The following is a 21,284-nucleotide window of genomic DNA, read 5'->3' on the forward strand; positions in this document are numbered from 1 at the left end:
CAATCATGTAACTAACTTACCAACTGCAGTGATTCACTTAACAAATGTAGCAAGAAAAATTGTAAAATGGGGCAAAACTCAATATTAATTTCTTAGCACCATTAATTCTGGGCTCAATTCTGGTTGTAAATTGAGGATTACCTGTGCCAGTATACCACATCAGCCATGGACAGTCCTGAATAGGATTTGCACCTCACACGGTGCCCACCGGGACTTTCTAGCGTATAAAAGGGGCATAGTATTCTCCCCTCAGTGTGACTGCGGGGTCCCACACCAAACTTTTTTTTTTTTTTTTTTTATTCAAAAAGTTTTACAAAAAATTTTTTTTCCCCTTTCCCCCCCTCCCCCTTCCCTTCGCAACCCCCCCCCGACTTCCCGGAACGAGCACAAGGTATAGTTAAAAGTAAAACAAACATATGCTAAAAAGTTTTCGTCCCAACTTAATTATACCCCTACAATCATCAATTCCTAACTTCCCCCAAAAGCTATCAAAAATAATACATCATAATCATTCAAAAACAGTCTGATAACTCTTAGTCTGATATCTACGTTGAATATAGTCAATCCATTTTTTCCATTCCTTTAAGTATCTTTCTTGCGTATTGTCTTTCAAAAAGGCTGATATCTTCGCCATCTCAGCCAAATTGGCAACTTTCAATATCCATTCTTGTATTGTTGGTACTTCTTTTTTCTTCCAATATTGTCCTATTAGTAATCTTGCTGCAGTTATTAGATTTAAAATCAATTTAGTCTCAATTACTGTACAATCCGTAATAATTCCCAACAAGAAAAATTGCGGCAGGAACTTTATCTTCTTTTTCAGAACATTTTGTAAAATCCACCAAATTTTTATCCAAAAGGCCTTTATGACCTTACAAGTCCACCAAATGTGAAAATATGTAGCGTCATCACAATTACATCTCCAACATTTTGCTTGCATTTCTGGATACATACACGATAATTTTTTAGGATCTAGATGCCATCTATAAAACATTTTATAAAAATTTTCCCTCAGATTCTGTGCCTGTGTGAATTTAACATTTCTAACCCAAATTCTTTCCCACGTTTCCAATAATATTGGCTCCTGAAAATTTTGTGCCCACTTTATCATACAGTCCTTTACCAAGTCCCTTTCAGAATCTATTTCAAGTAACACATTATACAATCTCTTTATATGCTCCTGAGACTGATTTCTAATTTGCTTTACCAAATTTCCCTCGTTCTGCTCTATACCAATTTTTTGATCTCCCTTCCATCTAGCATGTAATTGCTCATATTGAAACCAAGTATAATTTTTCCCTTCCTCTCTTAATACTTGCAGAGATTTTAACTGCAAATTACCTCTTTCAGTATACAAAAGATCTTTATATGTAATCATTTCCTGATTCTGTTCTATGTTTATATTTTCTACTGTATGTCTAGGACATGCCCATATAGGAACCTTATAATTTAGTTTATAAGAGTATTTTTCCAAACACATGAAGGGCATTTCTTAGCACATGATTTTTAAAGGCCTTATCCACTTTTTTGTCATAAATTAAATATGCATGCCATCCATATAACAAATCATAACCTTCTATATTCAAAATTCTGTCCTCTGTTAAATTAAACCAATCACTTATTGCAGAGAGAGCAGCTGCTTCATAATATAATTTAAAATTAGGCATTTTAAACCTCCCTTTCCGAGAATCTTGAATTATTTTCATTTTAACCCTAGCTTTTTTACCTTCCCATATAAATTTGTTAATTCCCTTCTGCCATTCCTCAAGATTCTTATCTTTCTTAATTATTGGTATCATCTGAAAGAGGAATAAAAATCTAGGTAAAACATTCATTTTAATAGCAGCAATTCTCCCCAGCAAAGATAATTGCAATATTTCCAAACAATCAACTCCTTCTGAACTTTTTGCCATAAAACCTCATAGTTATTCTTATACAATTTCACATTTGATGACGTAATATAAACCCCTAAATACTTAACCTTCTTTACAATTTCAAATCCTGTTACTTCCTCTAGTTTTTCTTTCTGTTGTCTGGCCATATTTTTTATTATCACTTTTGTCTTTTCTGATTTACCTTAAACCCTGAGACATTCCCATATTGATCAATTATTTCCAACAAAGATTTACTAGAATTTATAGGGTTTGTTAAAGTAATCACCAAATCATCTGCAAAAGCTCTTAACTTATATTCATACTGTCTAACTCTAATTCCTCTATCTCCTTTACTTCGTATTTTATCCAATAATGGTTCTAGAGTTAAAATAAACAATAATGGTGATAAAGGACATCCCTGTCTTGTTCCTTTCGCAATCTTAAAAGGTTCTGTTAAGCTACCATTGATTATAATCTGTGCTGTTTGCTCTCCATAAATTGCCCTAATTATTCTTAAAAAACCATCTCCAAATTGCATCTTTTCTATTAATTTAAATAAAAAATCCCAATGCAATCGATCAAAAGCTTTCTCTGCATCGAGAAAAATAAATGCTGCTGGAATAAAATTTTTCTTTTCTAAGTACTCCAGTAAATTAACAATCTGCCTAACATTATTCCTCATCTGTCTCCCTTTTATAAATCCAGATTGATCATTATGAATTCTTCGCTGCAGAATCAACATTAATCTATTAGCTATTATTTTAACAAAATCTTATAATCATTATTTAAGAGTGAGATTGGCCTATAATTCCCAGGTTTAGAACAATCCTGTTCCTCTTTTGGTATCAATGAAATAAAAGAGGTTCTCCATGAGGGGAATTCTCCTAGTTGTATCTGATTAAATAATTCCTTAAGTGGACCTAACATCTCATCCTGTAAATTCCTATAATAACTAACTGTAAGCCCATCCGTACCAGGAGTTTTCCCATTTTAATTGTTTAATTACCAAAATAATTTCTTCCGAGGTTATAGGCCGATTCAATTCATCCGTTTGTTCTAAAGTTAAATTTTTAACCTTATATTCCTTCAAATAATTATCAATATCCCTATTCAATATATTATCTTTAAGATATAAATTTGTATAATATTCTAAAAAAGCTTTTTTAATTTTATCCTGTTGATATCTCTCTTTACCTTTGTATTCTATTTTTTCTATAGTACGTTGTTTTTGTCTTTTCCTTAAAGTGTATGCTAACCACCTACCAGGTCTATTTGCGTTACAAAAGTATTATGTTTGGCATATTGTATATTTGTTGCCACCTGATCAGCCATTATCATATTAAATTGATTCTGTAGTAACTTTATTGCATCTTTAAGTTTTTGATCATGTGGGTTATGTATTAATAATTGTTGTTTCTTATAAATTTCCTCTTCTAAATACCTACGCTGTCTTTGTTGCTTATTTCTCTGTCTATTATTAAGATATATTAATACACCTCTCATAAAAGCTTTACTGCAGTCCCAAACCATTTCTATCGATGTTTCATTATTCAAATTATAATCAAAAAATTCTTTCATCTGCTTTTTACATTGATTTACATTATCCTGATATCTAAACAAATTTTCATTTAATCTCCAAGTTCTTCTACCCTCTTTTCCATATTGCAATTCCATCCAAACAGGACTATGATCAGACAAACATCTTGGAAATATCTTAGTTTTCTTCACCCTAAAAAGCAAATCATTAGAAATTAAAATAAAATCAATACGTGAGAAGGATTGATGCCTATCAGAGAAAAAAGTATAGTCTCTTTCCTCCAGATTCCGCAGTCTCCATACATCTCTTAACTCAAAATCTTCTATCATATCAAAAAAGGATTTAGGCAGCTTTGCATGTGCAGGTATCTTCTTGGAAGAAGTTCTCTTGTCCTTTCGTGTATCTATTACTCCATTCCAATCGCCCAATATAATACACGATTTATAATCCCATAGGATCAACTTATCATATAACATTCTATAAAATTTTTCTTGTTGCTGGTTGGGTGCATATATACCAAGCAAGAGAGTCCTTTTTGTTTCTATTGTAAGTTCAATAGCAATATATCTTCCATAAATATCTGCCTCTATTAACTTGGCTGGTATATCTTTTCTCAAATAAACCACTATGCCATGTTTTTTCTCCAAAGCTGAAGCAACAAAATGTTTACCTAACTTTGAGTTTATTAGGTACTTTTGATCTGATAATTTAATATGCGTTTCTTGTAAGCAAATAACATCATTTTAAATTGTTTCAAATAATGAAATATTTTTCTTCTCTTCTGAGCTGAGTTCAAACCATTGACATTCCAAGTCAAGATTTTATTTGCCATTACTGGGCTGCTGAAGCCTTTGGGCAATCAACTGAAGATCGTCCTCCCGTATCTTCGGCCGTGCTCCTCCACCGCTTCTGTAGCAGAGTCCTGAACTTTACTTTGAGTTTGTTGCTCCTTTTCTTTACGCTTAAGGGCTCCCCTCGTCAGTCTTTGTTCTTGTGGTTGTTCCTCTGATGGTAACATCACTGGAATCACCTCAGCTTCCACACCCATTTGAGTCTCTTGAATTCTTTTTTCTATTATTTCTATTTCAAATTTCAGCACTGTAGAAAGAAAATCTTTGGCCTTAAGCACTGTGTCAATCGATATCTTCTTCCTGATAATACACTGTCAAGCCAACTGGAACCTCCCATCTAAATTGAATCTGGTATTTCTTAAGTTCTTGTGTAAAAATGTAAAGTCTTTTCTATCCCTTAACATCTTGGGAGGATCTCTTTCAAAACCTTCAACTCCTGTTCCCTATTTTCAAGTTTTTCTGAAAAGCAACTTGCAAAATTTGATTCCTCACTGTTCTTTTCAAAAATAAACCACAATGTCTCTAGGAAGTTTCTTTTGCCTAGCAATCCAAGAATTAACTCTATAAATTTTGTCAATTTGATAAGCAACCTCTTGTGGATCAAGTTCAATAAATTCAGCCAGAGCTTCTGATAAATTTTTAAATCTTCCCTTTGTCTTCATTCAAACCTCTAATTCTCAGAGCTCCTTCCATCATTCTATACTGCATCACCACCACTTGATCTTCATTTTTATCCAATTTGATTTGCATTCCCCATTCTATTTTCTATTTGTTGATTTGACTGAACAATTTCTTGCACCTCCTCCTCCACCACCTCCAGTCTTTTGCCAAACCTTGAAAAGCCATTAAGATATCTTCTCTTATTTTTTATTATTCTCTTATTTCTTCTCTTATTTTCTCATTATTATCCATAATCTCCTTAAACCTTTCTTCAGACACTTTCCTTGCTCTTTAATCAGATCTTCTAAAGCTGGTTCAGAACCCTTCTGCCCCCAGTCTTAGGTGGTTTAGTAGCCATTTCAGTTTTAAAATTCACAAAATATAAGTCTAGAAACTTCTCTTCTCCCTTTAAGTATAGGAGAGCTCAGTTCACTTCATTAAAATCCACACATAACATTTCTTATCTTCTTAGTTGCACAGACTGTTTAAAATTCCATTCGTCATTTTCACTCCCGTTCAGGCGCCATCTTAGAGTCAATTAGAACAAAGAAAAAAAAAATTCTCTTTTTTAGAAAGTAGAAGTCAGGAAATCAAAAATACTTGCAATCCAATAATCGTCCGCTTGCACTCATTCCGTCTGCTTAAAGAGATCCATAAAGATAAGACAATTAGCAGAGATGGACACCTTCTTCTTTTCCTGCTTTTGCAGACACGCACTGAAGTCGGAGATGGCAGAAATATTTATGGGACCCATCGACCCTTCGAAGCTCTGCTTAATTAAAACAAAGCCTCTGGGGAGGTCTACCAACATTCCTGCGCTCTTATCTTTCCTCTTTCATCCAGAGAAAAAGATTAAAGCCGGCTTTTCCTGGCTTTTACGATGTTCAGTGCGGAGCCCCTTTAATTAGGGCTCAGCGAAGAGGTGGAGCCACCCGGAAGTCCCCCACACCAAACTTTAAATCACATCGTGACCATCTGTAAACTGAGGGCATTTTTTAAAAAAAAAATATAAGCGATGCTGCACTTCAATGATTAGATGGCCTAGATGTTGATATTTAAACATAGATCTTTTTAACATTGGTTTTATTGGGTTCTACTAATCCAGGGGTCAGCAACCTGGAGCCACATGTGGCTCTTTCACCCCTCTGCTGCGGCTCCCTGTCACTCAAAATATGTGTCACAACCACCAATGTGCGACACCTGCACATTGAGTTTTTCGACTCCCGGTAGGCCGACCATGGATAAATCCAAGAAAAAAAAAGTTTCAGCAGAAAACAGAACATTTAATTCAACAACATATGCTAGCTCAAGAAATAGGCACGGGAAGGGTTTTGTGGCTCCCGGTGTTTTCTTTCTGTGGGAAACGGGTTCATATGGCTCTGAGTGTTTAAGGTTGCAGACCCCTGTACTAATCTAAATATAATGACCATATATATTTCTAATCAGTTTATGAAATGCCATTTGCTAAAATAAATACGTTTCCCAAAGGCCAAAATAGTGTTGCTTCATTTGTGATCCCTGCCTGTTTAAATTTGCAGAAATTTATTTCTGGGTGGGAATTGTTCAACTCGACTTCTCTCCTCCCTTCCAGTCCGTAGGTCTCTCTGTTGCTGCAGCAGGGCTGTTTCACAATGACGGCAGCGAACTGATTCTCCACTTTGTGTCCCGGAGCAACTCCAAACTCTCTGAACTTCTTGAGGAACAGCACAAGCTGGTACAACTTGGCCAACTGGAGTGAGTCCCAGGCAGAGCAAGGGGAGGGGCTGGGCTGTGTTAGCCTTCCAAATAGTAGTGTGTGGGATGGTAGCTGCACTGAGCACAAGGAAGGTTGCTCCAGAATGGTGCTTTGGCAGGTAACCTGCTTTTGGCATCTTGAGTACAGGTCTTGAGCGAGAGACAGGCAAGAGCAAATTGCACTAAATAATTCTTCTCTTTTGAAAGGAAGAAGAAGACAGACCAGTTTATAAAGGATGCTTTAGAAGCGAGGCTGAGAATGCTCATTCCCTATATTGAAAAATGGCCTCAGGTATAAAACTAAATTGCTTTTCTTGATGTTTCTTGCAATGTTCCTAGATTATCTCAGTGCGTTTAGAAAAGACCATGATGATGGTTGAATGCTTCTCTGTTTAGCAATCTACTTGGGAGACGCGGCAGGGAGAAATTACTTCTTTTTTCTCCCCTCTTATGCAAATGAACTCCCAACCCCAAGTCCGAACTGATCTTCTTCTCTTGCTTGGATGGATCCCTGAAGTGGTGCTTTTGTCTGGAGGGGGAAGACAGACAGCAGTGCCCCAGTTTTGATCCTTCCTGGCTCTTTTTTGTGTTTAGGTCTTTCTGGCTTTCTGAAACAAATTTTAAAAGACTTTTAGGCACTAAGGAATTCAGTGACATTCATCAAGTTAAAAAAGATTGTGTTTGTGTGTTAATACATACCACACACATATGGTTTGTGTGTATAGATGGCTGGATAGAGATAGATAAGATGTAAATGATAGATGACAGACAGATAGACAGACATCAGAATCAGAATAGAGTTGAAAGTAACCTTGGAGGTCTTTTACTCCAGCCCCAAGCTAAAGCAAGAGACCCTGCACCATTTCAGACAAGTGGCTGTCCAGTCTCTTCTTAAAAACCTCCAGTGATGGAGCACCCAGAACTTCTGGTGGCAAAGCTGTTCCACAGGTTAATTCCTCTCACCATTAGGAAATTTCTTCTTAGTTCTAGGTTGCTTCTCACTTTGGTTAATTTCTGTCCATTGTTTCTTGTCTTTCCTTCTGGTGCTTTGGAGAATAAATTGACCCCCTGCTCTTTGTAGTAGCCTGTCAAATACTGGAATACTGCTATCATGTTCCCCTAGTCCTTTCTCTAGACTAGCCAAACCAAAATCCTGCAACCGTTTTTCATATGTTTTAGTCTCCAGGCCCTTAATCATCTCTGCACTTTTTCCAAGTCAAAAGTCAACAGTTTTTTTTAAAATCAAGCTTTAAAAAAAGCTCTTCTTAATTCTGTGGTGCCTCGGGAATCTGGGTGACTTGTAAAATAACACTCCCTCCCAAGCAGTAGGAAATTGCTGATAGGGTGCCTGCTTTTATTTGCTTTCTTTATTAAATTTATTTATATGCTGCCCAATGCCCATCTCAGATGTTGAGCGACTCTGGGTAGCTGACATCATGATAAAACAATAACATAAAAATTTAAATGTTAAAACAGTAAAAACAAGAAGCTTTAAAAGGTTTAGCCATCCTCTCCCTTCTGCTTCAATGAGCAGAAGCTTATAGCCTCTTTCCCAAAGTTTCTGTTGCACTTGAAGGAAATTCTAATCATCCTAGTTGTTCTTCTCTGCACTATTTCCAATGTCTCAACATCTTTTTTGTAATGTGGTGACCAAAACTGGATGTAGTATCAGGTGTGGTCTTACTAAGCCTATATAAAGGCTAATACTTCATGTGATTTTGATTCTATGCCTCTGATTATACAACCAAGGATTGTAAGAGAGACAGAAAAGGATCTGAGAGAGAGGGAGAGAGAAAGAGAAAGGGAGAGAGAGAGATGATAGACAGACAGACAGGTAGGAAAGTCAGAGTGGTGTAATCTAAAACATGAGCTGGGAAGCACAAATCAAATCTGCCCTCAGCCATAGGAATCCTCTGGGGGAGGTTGGTCCTGTCCCTCTTCTCAGAGCCGTATGGTGGCAACAGTGCTGGACCAGGAGTAGAAAAATCCAGGTTCTAGTCCCCCGTCAATCCCAGAAGCTCCCTGGAGACTTTGGGCAAGTCCTTCCCTCTCGATGCCAGAACCAGGGTGGGGTAGCAGTGAAGGGACTGCCCTGGGAAGATGGAGGCCCTCGTTCCAGTCCCCCTTTAGATCAAGAAGTCTCTGGGGACTTTAAGCCAATCATTCTCAGCCCAGCCCTGCTTTACAGAGAGAGGCTGGTCTGAGAGAGGCTGCAGCTAGAGGTCTTTGGAGCTGGGTGGCCTATCAATTCAAGTAAACAAATAAAGATTTACTAATTAATTTTTCACGTTTCAGAACTGCCCATCTCCTCAAGGAGGGAGTCTTTGTTGTAGTGAAGGATAGGAAAATGGAGAACCATATCTGATACATTACGTTTCTGTACAAGGGGCTAGAATCTCATTCATGAATAACAAAAAAATATTCACTTGCCATCAGATCAAATTTGTCAGCCATCCAAGTCCTATTAGGAATCAGAATAACAGAAACAGAGGGTTGGAAGAGACCTTGGAGGTCTTCTAGTCCAACCCCCTGCTCTAGCAGGAGACCCTATCCACACAAATGCCTGTCCAATCGCTTCTTTAAAATCTCCAGTGATAGAGCACCCGTAGCTTCTGAAGGCAAGCCGTGCCACTGGTTAATTTTTCTCACTGGCAGAAATTTGCCTTCTGGTGCTTTGGAAAATATATTGACTCCCTTCCTCTCTGTGGCAGCTCCTCAAATATTGGAATATTGCTATCATGTCCTTCTTTTCAATAGATTATATATACCCAATTCAGACCTAGGAAAAAAGAAAGGCAAAAAGCCCACTGACTCTTCCTGCTTAAGCTCGTTGGGCTGAGAGTAAAAGACACTCTGGACGGCTCTAGGAACAGGAGTCTCCAAACTTGGCAACTTTTAGACTTGTGGACTTCAACTCCCAGAATGCTGGCTGGGGAATTCTGGGAGTTGGCGTCCACAAAGCTTAAAATTGCCAAGTTTAGAGATCCCTGCTGTAGAATAAAGGAGGAACTTCCATCTCCCTAGCCTAATTTATCTTATTTGGCTATCCGTTTAGTATCTTTGTTCATTTTCCCCCCTTCCTTTCCCTTTTCCCCAAAGTCTCATGTAATTCTTAGAATATTAAAACAACTGGAGCGTTGGAGGTTAAGAAAGGTTGTCTTTGCTTAACCCATTTCTCTGGTTTTCCCCAGGCTATGAGTGTGTTGCTGATGCCACACAATATTCCAGCCAGCTTCAACCTGCTTACCACCATGGTGGATGACATCTGGCACTATGCGGGAGATCAGTCCACCGATGTAAGTCTGGCATTTGAGATTTAGAAAGGCCATGGGGAGGTTTGAAATATGCTGCTTTGCAGGACAAATATATTTGGGGCTACCTTTGGGGGGAAATGTGCAGTTCAAGGTTCAAAGGAGGCGGACCTAGGACACACATTCGCTGGGTTCATATATTAAGCCATGGCTTTGGCTTAATATATTGTGACTTGTAAACCATGGCTTAGGGCAGGGGCCTCCAAACTTGGCAACTTTAAAGCTTGTGGACTTCCTTCCAGAATTCCCCAGCTATGGTGACTGGCTGAGGAAATCTGGGAGTTGAAGTCCACAGGTCGTAAAGTCATCATAATTGCCCATCCAAGGCTTAGAGTGGTGTTTCTCAACCTTTGCAACTTTAAGAGCTGTAGACTTCTGGGGATTCTGGAAGTTGAAGTCCACAGATCTTGAAGTTGCTAAGTTTGAGAAACACCAGCTTAAAAAAGATATCCCTATCCACCTGTTACAGCTGCAGTTGCTTAGTTCCTGGCACACGTCACCTTAAAATTATGCCCAGCAGAAATGGAAGCAATATGGGAGATGAGCAGGATTGGTGTGATTCCCTGAATTCAGGATTCAGGGCTACTGCTGGGTTCAAGCTGCTGTGGACTGCAGGGGAAGACATGTTCAGACTTCTTGTAGTTCAGAGTAGTCAGTGTTTCTAATCGTCCTGGCAAACCTGTTCTCCAGGAAACAGATAATTAAGTGAGATATTGTACACAATACTCATGCTTAGTTTCTAAAGAAAAACTGCTTAGGATCATGAGCAAAAGACGAGAGCAAAGGGACATCTATTAATCCATAAGAGTGGCTTGGGGATCATTAATACAGATAGTCCTTGATTTACGACAGTTCCTTTAGTGACCATTCAAAGTTACAATGCGACTGAAAAAAGTGATATGACTGTTTTTCAAACTTATGACAGTTGCTGGTCCCCCTGACCAGACCGGAAGCCAGATTCACTTAACAATCTGTTACTAACTTAACAACTGCAGTGATTCACTTAACAGCTGTGGGAAGAAAGGTTGTAAAATGGGGCAAAACAACTGTTTTGCTTAGGAACATAAATTTTGGGCTCACTTGTGGTTGTAAGTCGAGGACTACCTGTATCAAGGCTGCCATGGTTCTAGTTTAGAAAAGATACATTTTGTTTTCTAAATTAAAATCGGCCATTTCTATTCTGTACTACAGAAAGAGGCAGTACTGAAGTGATATACCAGATATGGCTACGTTTCTACTTTTGCCTGTCTTTCTAATATTTATGGATCACCATTTCTTTCTTGTAAAGTGTTGTTTAACGCAACCTTATAAAAACCATGAACGCTGCCAAACTGTAAATCATCAGATCGAAACAGATAATACTTTTACAATTGGTTTAATTCTGCCAATGAATAAATCCATGCTGCATTCAAATGTTCATCTTGGAACAGGTCTCGTTTGGTAGAAGTCAGCAAATAAGGGGTGGGGTGGGGTCTTTATCTTAGGGGTACCCAGAGTGGAACCGGGCATTTGCCCGGTTGAAACCTAGTTCTGCTCTTCAGCTTCCCTCCATCCAGGATAGAAGAAAAGGAAAGATTCTGCTTGGAAACTTTCTAAAGCAGTTACCTAAAATAGGTATGAGAGCCTATTAATGATGAGAACCATTGGATTTTTTTTGGCTGGAAATAAAAACAAAGTAAATTACTTCTTAATTAAAGCAATTAATGAACTACTTGACCTATTATAAAGAGAAGAAAGAGATAAGAGCTTAGCAGGTCCTTTTAATAAATGGTTTTAATAAACCTGTGCAAGAATAAAACAGCAGCTATTGCAGTAACAAATAAATGGCACACAGACAAATTAAAGGAATAAACCAGAAAACCAAATAAAAGACAGAGATCACACCAGGAAACTAAAGTTTTTTCTAAAGAGTATGCAAATTGTAGTGGAGCTTTTAAGAAATTCAGCTTCCACAAGAGAGTCTGGTTTACTTTTTTCTCCTGCTGCTGTCTTGGAAATTAGGGGGGGAAACTGGGGTGGTTTTTTTTTGCTGTTTCTAATTTATCAGTGCAGCGCTTTGGGGCAGCACAAGATGCAACATTTATAGAACTGAAAATGAATGCGTTTTTCCACACTGGATAGCATAGAATGGAAAGTGAAAGTCTGCTTGGAAACTACAGACTTGCTTCCAAGTTACTTGTGTCTGTCAATTCAATTCGGAATAGAGCTGGAAGGGACCTTGGAGGTCTTCTAGTCCAACCCCCTGCTCAAGCAGGAGAACCTGTACCATCTCAGACAAGTGACAATCCAGTCTCTTCTTCCAAACCTCCAATGATGGAGCACTCAAAGCTTCTGAAGGCAAAGCTGTTCCACTGGTTAATTGTACTCACTGTTAGGACATTTCTCCTTAATTCTAGGTTGATTCTTACCGTCTGGTGTTTTGGTAAATAAGTTGACCCCCTCCTCTTTGTGGCAGCCCCTCAGATATTGGAACACTGGAACTATCATGTCCCGTCCCGTCCCCCACCCCCCATCCTTCTTTCCTCTAGACTAGCCATACCTCTCGAGGAGTCCCTGGAGGCTTGGGATAGCAAAACATGTCACTTTCTGTCCAACCGGAAGTTGAGAAATGGGCTGTTTCTAGCCTCTGGAGGGCCTCCAGGTAGGGGAGGCTTTTTTTGCCTTCCCGAGACTCATAGAGAGGCTCTGGAACCAGGTGAGAGAGAAAAATGGGCCTACTGGGCCATCGCATGCCAGGAGTCGGGGGAGACCTGGGGGGGGCTCGTGCATGCAGGCGTGGGGGCAGGGTGCATAGAATTATGGGTGTGAGCATGCATGCAACCCCCCCTGCCCCCCACTCCTGGCACACAATGGCAAAAAGGTTAGCCATCATTGAGCTATACCATCTCAGACAAGTGACTGACTGTCCAGTCTCTTCTTAAAAACCTCCAGTGATGGATCATCCACAACCTCTGGAGGCAAGCTGTTAATTGTCCTCACTGTTAGGAAGTCTCTCCTTAATTCCAGGTTGCTTCTCTCTTTGATTAGTTTCCAATCATTATTTGTATTGTGTTGAGAGTATTGGGTTAATTGTGTTGCATTTCATGTATTTCATGCCTCTTAACAGCAAAGCGTTGCCTCCTGTGCATTCTTTCAGGCTTGTATTTTTCCATAAGGTTTTCTAGAGTGTGCTTATTAACTGACCAGAAACAAAATTATCTGACCAGATCTTGAAGTGTGATGTGTTAATTGCCAGATACAAAGATTAGGGCCAGATTGTTTTTCAGCTCAAGTGAAAACCATCACCTTCTGGTCTCTTCTCCAGACCAATCAGAATCATCTGGGACACATCCAGGAACTAGATGGTTTTTATTTGGAAAGTCAGCAAGCTCCATTTCAGGATAATATTTCAATGCTTTTGTAGATTTGTTCCTCTCAATGACTTAATAGCAGCAACATTACACCATGCAACATAAAAATAACATTTCCCTATTAATTTATTTTTAAAATTATTTTTCAGGTTTGTAGAACTCACTTTTCATGATACGTTCAACCAGAAATCTAAATGCATGTGTATGTGTTTTTATGGAATAGACAAATGACACTCCAATTGTGATTAAAAACATGGGTAGGAGTTTCATATCAACGCAGTTTGCAAAAACCTTAATTTGTTATTGAGACTCGCATCTTCTGAGTCTCTTAATTCCTGGTCTTGCAGATAAATTGGTACACTCGCCGAGTAATACTGGCCGGAATTTATAACACCACAGAACTGGTGATGATTCAGGATTCCTCCCCGGATTTTGAAGATACTTGGTCCTTCCTATACAACAGAGTTGCTGATGCAATGAACATGGGCCACACAGCTAAACAGGTGAGTTGTAATTGTGAATCTATGACCAGCTGACTCTTGTGCCACGCAGGTTTTCCAATGAGACAATCAAGCTCTCTTCCCCTCCTCCACCTCCAAGTCACAAAAGTAACCTAATGTCATTTTGTTTTCCGCCTTGATGTCCTCCAAAGGCTGGCTGGAAATTTTGGGAGCTGAAATTCCAGCCTATTTGGAGGGAAAAGCCGCAATAAACCAGGTAATTTTTGATCAAGCACATAGTTTATTTTTAGTATTACTTTTACCCAAATGTTTCTGGCACATGGTGTCCCAAGCACTTATAAAAAATATCACATTCCTCTTATTAGTACACATCTTTCAAGCAGTTTTCTTTAATTTTCCATTTTCTGGTGCCTAAAGTAATAATGAGCTCATTTTCTTCTGGTTTGAAGCTCTTATATGAAAATCCATGTATATTCCGAAGAAGTCTTCCTGCTCGCAGGATGGAGGTTGAACCTTGTAATCTTTTGGATCATTATGAGTTTAACACATGGCTTGGGGGCAGGATCCCATAATGGAGCAGGGGTTATGCAAAGGCATACAATAATTGTGTAGCATCTGCTATCTAGAGCTACCATTTCTCTCCCTCTGTCCAGTATATATTGTAATAGACATGCTGAAATCAGAAAATGGAGTGCTATGCGGTTCAAACCTCTCCTCCCAGAAATCCATCGGGAATTTGTATCCTGTCTCTACCTCCTGCTTTGAATTAACAACTTGCTAGGGGTTTACGACAACTTGCTATGTGACAACTTCTGCAGGACAAGAGTTACACTAATATCGAAGAAATAGTGGAATAGAATCATTAAGATGAGAATTGTAGTGGTGCAGTGGTTAGAATGTAGTACTGCAGGCTACTTCTGCTGATCACCAGCTGTCTACAATTTGGCAGTTCGAATCTCACCAGGCTCGAGGTTGACTCAGCCTTCCATTCTTCCAAGGGGGATAAAATGAGGACCCAGATTGTTGGAGGCAAGAGGCTGACTCGGAAAACTGCCTAGAGAGGGCTGGAAAGCACTGTGAAGCGGTGTATAAGTCTAAGTGCTCTTGCTATTGCTATTAAAGAAAGGATGCCAAAGGAGAGGCAAAATGAAATGTGAGTGACAAAAGTTAAAATATTTTTTTAATTATTTGAAATAATTAAATTGTTGAATTGTCCTGCAGCGAGTTGTCCCAAGGTGAATTGGCTGCAGCTAGTTATCCCATTCCGGCATGCTTTCCCCCGGTCTTCCCAGGAAGTGTTTCATCTACCTCCCTCAACCTCAGTGTGTATAAAGGATTACGGAGATGGCCTTCATGAAAAGATGCAGCAGCCATTAGGAAAACATGAACCTAGCCCAGGAAAACAGGAAAGGGAGAGAAGGAAAATCAAGATTGCCTCACCTTCTATTTACTCTCTATTAAAAGAGGGAAGGAAAGAGAAACACTTGTCAGATTCTCAATATTCTGTTACTGTAGTCCATGAAGGTTCCAGCTTTAATAATTCTTGTGCCTGTTTCCTGATCTGTTCTACCTCAAAGGGCTGACAAGGCTTTCACACTTTGGGCTTCCTTTCTAGAGATGACAAGATCAAAAAAAATCAAACATTGAAGTAATTTCAATGATGTTGCTTCTTAGCTGTATTACTAGAAGTTTCAGACTTCCCTTCCTTCTTTGAGGGATAGACTAATCTCATAAGAGAGAAATAAAAAGAAACTTCCTTTTTTTTAAAAAAAAGACATAAAATATCTTTCCCCCACAATTTTAAAGTTAACACGGATACATTTGGTGCTATAAGCAAAGACTTGCAGATTTGTTTTGATCAGAATTAGCTACTAAACAGAAAATCCAGAAGAAATTGGAAAATAAACTATCCAGGTTGACTACTGTGCTATAGGATAATGCTGGTTTGCTATAAATGAATATTTTCTCCCTTCGAGGGGATGATGTATTTTAACATCCTCCTAGAAGTTTGTGGATAAAATTAATATTTTTTCTTGCCCAGCCTGAAGAATGGAATAGCTGTTGGGTTCACTTAACAGTACACAGAAAAAGAATCTAAAGTTAATTTAAGCTAAGACATACATCTCCTTCTACAGAAGTAGCACACTGTGTTGAACTGTGCTATTTCCTTTTACCTCCACACATTTTTCAACCTTAGTCCGCAGCTTCTCTTTGGTCCCATCCTCCAGTTCTGCCGTTGTCTTTTTAAAAGATCGAAATTTTCAGTCCCCCAAATAAAGGACATCTCCAGGTCTGTGCGACAGAAAAGCAAGTCATTTATGAAAATGTGGATTGATCCTCTGGTGTTCACAGCCCATTCAGAAAGATGGCACATGGTCAGTTTTGCTTGAAAGCTGCCCCATGCCATGGTGAGACTGCCCATGCTTGTGTGGCTCATCGCAAGCGGTTGCCTGTGCTCCCATAATTTGGCAGTACATACCTTTGTGTGTGCTACATGGAGGATTTTTGTCTGTCTGTCTTATCTATCTATCTATCTATCATCTATCTATCTATCTATCTATCATCCATCCATTCATCTATCTATCTATATCTCTATCTGTCTATCATCCATCCGTCTATCTATCACATTTATTGGCCTCCCGTCTTACCACAAGGTAACTGTGGGCACCTTATAATATTAAAAAGATAAAACTATATAAATAAAACAATAATACAAAGTTCAGTACACAGTCATAGCTAAAAGATGGGGAGGGAGAGAGTAGGATCAGCAGGGGGAGGAAGAGGAGGTGATATTAATCTATCAGCCACCTCCTTTGGAGCCTCAGCCAACTAGCAGAGCCAGGTCTTTAGGTTTCTGCAGAAGGCCAGGAGGGTTGGAGAGGACCTCACTCCAGGAGACAAGATGTTTCAGAGGGCAGGTGCAACAGCAGAGAAGGCCCTTCTGGACCCCACCAGCTGGAATTCCCTGGTCGATGGGGCCCTCAACATGCCTCCTCTGCTGGCATGGGTGGGGCAGACCAATCCCAATGGGATGAGACCCATGGCATGAAGGGCCTTAAAGGTGATTACCAACACCTTGAATGGTAAGATATGTGTGTCTTGCTCCATTTAAAAAGGGGAGGGCACTATTCAGAATGCTTTATTGAGCTTCTGAATTAAATCAAGCTAATTTGCTTTCTCTGTTGGTTTCTGACAAGTTCTCTTTTAAGTCACAGCAGTAGCCCCAGAATTAATCTATTTTATTTCACCTCCACTTGTGTCTGTTTACATATATTTTTTTGGATCCTGCTAAGACCCTGAGCTTGAAGCTTCTCAAATATCTCCAACCAGATAAGGTGCTTAGTTATTTCTCTGGAGCAGCAGCGTCCTGCCCACTTCCCACTGTGCCTTAAGATAGATTGTGTACAGGTAGTCCTCAACTTACAACAAATTGCTTAGTGACTGTTTGAAGTTACAGTGGACCCAAATGGTATTTACGACTTGGTTCTGAAGTTCTGATGGCCGCAGGGCCTTCCCACGATCCCATGACCACATTTTGGGTTCTCCGCAACTGGCCTGCATTTATGGTAGTTTGGGGTGCCTGTGGTCATGTGACTGCAAAGCATCTGCTTTTGGTTTTCGGCAAAAATAGCAAACAATGGTTTGCTTAATGACCATGGTGTTTGCTTTACAACATCTGCATTCGCTTAAACATCTTCTAATGACCCCATAATCCCTTGCGGAGTGGAATCTGGGCAACTGAATGGAGCAGAGTGTTTACTGGCCGGATGCCCTTCCTGTCACCAATGCGGAGTTTTGTTCAGAAGATACATTCTCATTGTGCCCAGAGATAGAAATATCTGCCTCTACCTAGGATCGAACTCAAAGCCTCCTGATTGTGAGGTGAGAGTTCCCATCTCTAGGCCACCACACCGCTCACTGCATTCATTTAATGACTGCTGCAAATAAAAGCCCTACCATTGGGTCACGTGATGGCCTGCTTTATGACCAGGCAGGCGTATTAGGATCCATTACAATTGTAAGTCAAGGACTGCCTATATGCTAAGGCCATGTGGTGGGAAATACTGAGACTTCAGCACATCAGGAGAGCACTACTGTGGCTGGATTTAGGGTACTTCCTGATTGCTTTTCCCCCCGAAATGTAAAAGCCAGCTTGTAGTTGAAGTTTTCCATCTCTTTGGTTTTCTTCTTCTAGGTTAAGGCAACCGGAGAAGCCCTTCTTCAGGGACTTATGGGCGCTGCTGTTACTGTGAGTAATTCCAGACACAGGATTTTCCACAGCCTTTGCTCGGAAACAGTCTTTCCCTTGAGAATGTTTCTGCTGTTACAGAATGGAAAAACGCAGCAAAGTATCATGATTTCTTTAAAAGAGGGAGGGTGGGATATGGGAGCTGCCCTAAATAATGAATTTTCCCAAAATACGTAATTCCTAGGGATGACTAGTCTTAGCAGAATGCTTTTCATCTCAGAATAATCTTTGCAGAAACAGATAACAAATAACATGCAGCAAGCCCCTTTCTCTCAATTAATTTCCCAGTTAATTTAAAGGAAGAAACGTTCACTTTTTTTAATGGGGTTAGTTACTTAATAGCAGAATGTAGGAAGGGTGCTTTAATTCCAGCCTAATGTTTTGTTAAATTCCTTAGCCAGTTCGCTCAAGAAGTCCAGGAGTTTGCTATTCTTGGTATATTCTTGGCATTTTGATCTAGTGGTTAAGGCATCAGGCTGGAAACCACTAGACTGAGTTCTAGTCTTGTCTTAGGCATGAAAGCTGGTTGGGTGACTTGGGGCTAAACACCAGGAGACAGGGAGTTTTAGTCCCCTTAGGCATAAAAGCTGGTTGGGTGACTTTGGGTCAATCACCAGGAGATGGTGAGTTCTAGTCCCGTCTTAGGCACAAAAACTGACACATATTTGACATCAGATATTGTATTCCTGTTTCCCAAAGCAACCATCAGGTGTTTGGGGGATCCCTTAACATCCCCTATGAACTGGAACGCCAGAGCTAGTTTTGACAGATCGGTGGTTTTTAAGCAGTGGATCAACATTCAAGGTACCCTGCTTAAAAATCATTGCTTGGAAGGATCACTGCCACGAAATGACCAACAGTATTATCCCACTTTGCATGCTTGCAGCGTCTAACTTTCTTACGGTCCCCCTCACTTTTTTAAAAAAAATGTTTTATTGTTTTTGTATCTGACAGTTCAAGAACCTCAGCGGCCTGAACCAGCGTCGATGAATCAATTAGCCGTTAGTTAGGAGCATTTGAGCATCTCTTCTGAGACTAGCAAAGAAACGGTGTCCTGTAAATCTCGTCACAAGAACGTGAAACTGTCGCTTATTCTGTACCACCGTTAAAACAAATGCACCATTTTATCTGTCTAATGTGAAAACCTTGGCTTTTGGGGGAGCATGTGGAATCGCTGGCCATCCTGACTATCAATTCGACCAACAGCAACCTAAAAAATTAAATTCTGTTTTTAACCAAAAATGGGTTTAGTTTGAAAAAATGATAAGAAAGGTAATAGAAGTATTTGGGGTTCAAAATTCTTTTAGAAGACCCTTCTTTTCATTTTCTCCACCTGGACATCTTAGTGTGTCTTAGCCACAAACAGACTTACGTTGTATTGGTGGAATTGGCTAAATTATCTCCCAGCTTCAATGGCAGCCCTTCTCAGTTTAAAACCCAGGATTCTGCTCTGCTGTTTGTTGACAGTATATTTATGGCACTCTTGTGAATATATATTTTCCTGTACGTTTGGACACGTCTGTATGTTCATTAAAAATAGTGAGCATTTTTCAGTGTTACCATTTCCCATTCTGTAGAACAATGTCACGAGAGAGATGCAGGAGTGATGTCGTGTCCCACTCCTCCGCTGACGGCCGGGTCGGGGAAGTCCGTACCAAGCGTGCCTCTGCAGCTCTGCCAAAGTCCTATCAGAGTTCTCAAGGCAGGCAGGAGACCAAGAAGTGACTTCAGCAATCCAAGTTAGACTTTGCCTGACTCAGAATGCCAGAAAGCAGATCCTTTATATAGGCCATGGGGTGTGGCTCCATGACTCAGCACTTATCCAGGCCTGCCCTTCCCTTCCTTCTGCTGACGCCGCCTATCAATTCTCCTGAAGCGAGGGTCACTCCAGTCTGCAGCTGTTGGTAATCTGAGCTCATGACTGGCTTCACATTCTTCAGGCTCACATGCTGTGGGGGAGGGGTTTAGTTGCTCCGTTTGCCTGGGCATGGTGCCAGGACTGGGGGCTGAAGCCACGTCAGGCCCTTCGTCTTGCTCGGCCTGTCCGGGCATGGTGCCAGGGCTGGGGCCTGGAGGCATGCCAGGACATTCTTCCAAACTATCAGCGTCTAGCAGGAGATAAGAGGGGCCCGGCTGCGGCAGGGGGAGCGGACGAGACACAACAAGTATATAGGTCGTTGCAGAGAAGTAGTCCTCCACTTAGTGGCCGCTCAGATTTACAATGCCACTGAAAAAAGTTATGACCGTTTTTCACACTTACAACTATTCCAGCATCCCCATGGTCACATGATCAAAATTCAGATGCTTGGCAGCTGGTTCATATTTATGATATTGCCGTGTCCTGGGAGTCATGTGATCCTTTTTTGTGACCTTCTGACACACAAAGTCAATGGGGAAGCGAGATTTATTTAACAACCATACTACTATCTTAAGAACTGCAGGGGTTCACTTAATCACTGTGGCCAGAAAGGTCGTAAAATGGGGCAAAAGTCACTTAACAGCTGTTTCACTTAGCAACATAAATTTTGGGCTCAATTGTGCTCATAACTCAAGGACTACCTGTAGTTCTTGAAATACATTTCCAGTGGCCATTTCAGGTAAGGTATCGTTAATTAAATGGCTTCCTGAGGAAATGAATGGATCACCTTCAATTCTGTTTAGTGAAGGTATCTGTCTGTGGAGATTCTCAGCCATCCAAGTCATGATTGTGCCAAAGGTACTTTTTCCAAAAGGCCACTGGACTTTCTTGCTATTTTAAAAAACAAAACAAAACATTGTGGAGCTTCTTGGATGAGAAGCAAAACGTTTTCAAGAAAATACCAAGAAATTTTGGAAAATGCACCTTTGGGACAACCGTGAACTGGATGATTGAAAATCACCACAGCAATTTAGAAAAAGTGGCTTACACAGAATTGGCTAATCAGAGTAATTTCCTGAATTCTGTTCAATATCAGCCCAAATGGACCTAGATCGCTTTTAATTGAATTCCCCTGTTTCTTGAATGTTGAATCTCAGCTTACAACAGAACCTTTCATTACAACGGTTACAGTTCAGACCAAGTCTTTAAATATTGGGAGAGATTTTTGTGGGACACAAGCTGAGAATGTTAAATAATTCTGAATATGGAAGAATCTTCCATGGGAATTACTGGGAATGTGGGAAGGTTGATAAATCTTTGACCTGGCATATCCCGCTAGAAAATCCTTACAATTATTCCTGGGCTTCTGTAAGATTTGGAACATAATTAAGCTTACTCC

At 40.0% G+C, this 21,284-nt stretch overlaps 1 protein-coding gene across 1 annotated transcript in view; it reads left to right on the top strand.

Moving 5' to 3' along the window:
* Positions 1–19,575, top strand: part of COQ9 (coenzyme Q9) — a 25,834-nt gene extending 6,259 nt beyond the window's left edge. Inside the window, exons 4-9 of the mRNA XM_058155235.1 lie at positions 6,514–6,656; positions 6,864–6,948; positions 9,848–9,952; positions 13,665–13,820; positions 17,974–18,027; positions 18,982–19,575. Of these exons, the coding sequence (XP_058011218.1) occupies positions 6,514–6,656; positions 6,864–6,948; positions 9,848–9,952; positions 13,665–13,820; positions 17,974–18,027; positions 18,982–19,017 (579 nt within the window). The 3' untranslated portion in view covers positions 19,018–19,575. The remainder of the gene's footprint in view (positions 1–6,513; positions 6,657–6,863; positions 6,949–9,847; positions 9,953–13,664; positions 13,821–17,973; positions 18,028–18,981) is intronic.
* The last annotated feature ends 1,709 nt before the right edge of the window (positions 19,576–21,284 follow it).

This window comes from Ahaetulla prasina, chromosome 12 (assembly GCF_028640845.1).
Source record: "Ahaetulla prasina isolate Xishuangbanna chromosome 12, ASM2864084v1, whole genome shotgun sequence".
In the NCBI taxonomy this organism is placed as follows: domain Eukaryota; kingdom Metazoa; phylum Chordata; class Lepidosauria; order Squamata; family Colubridae; genus Ahaetulla; species Ahaetulla prasina.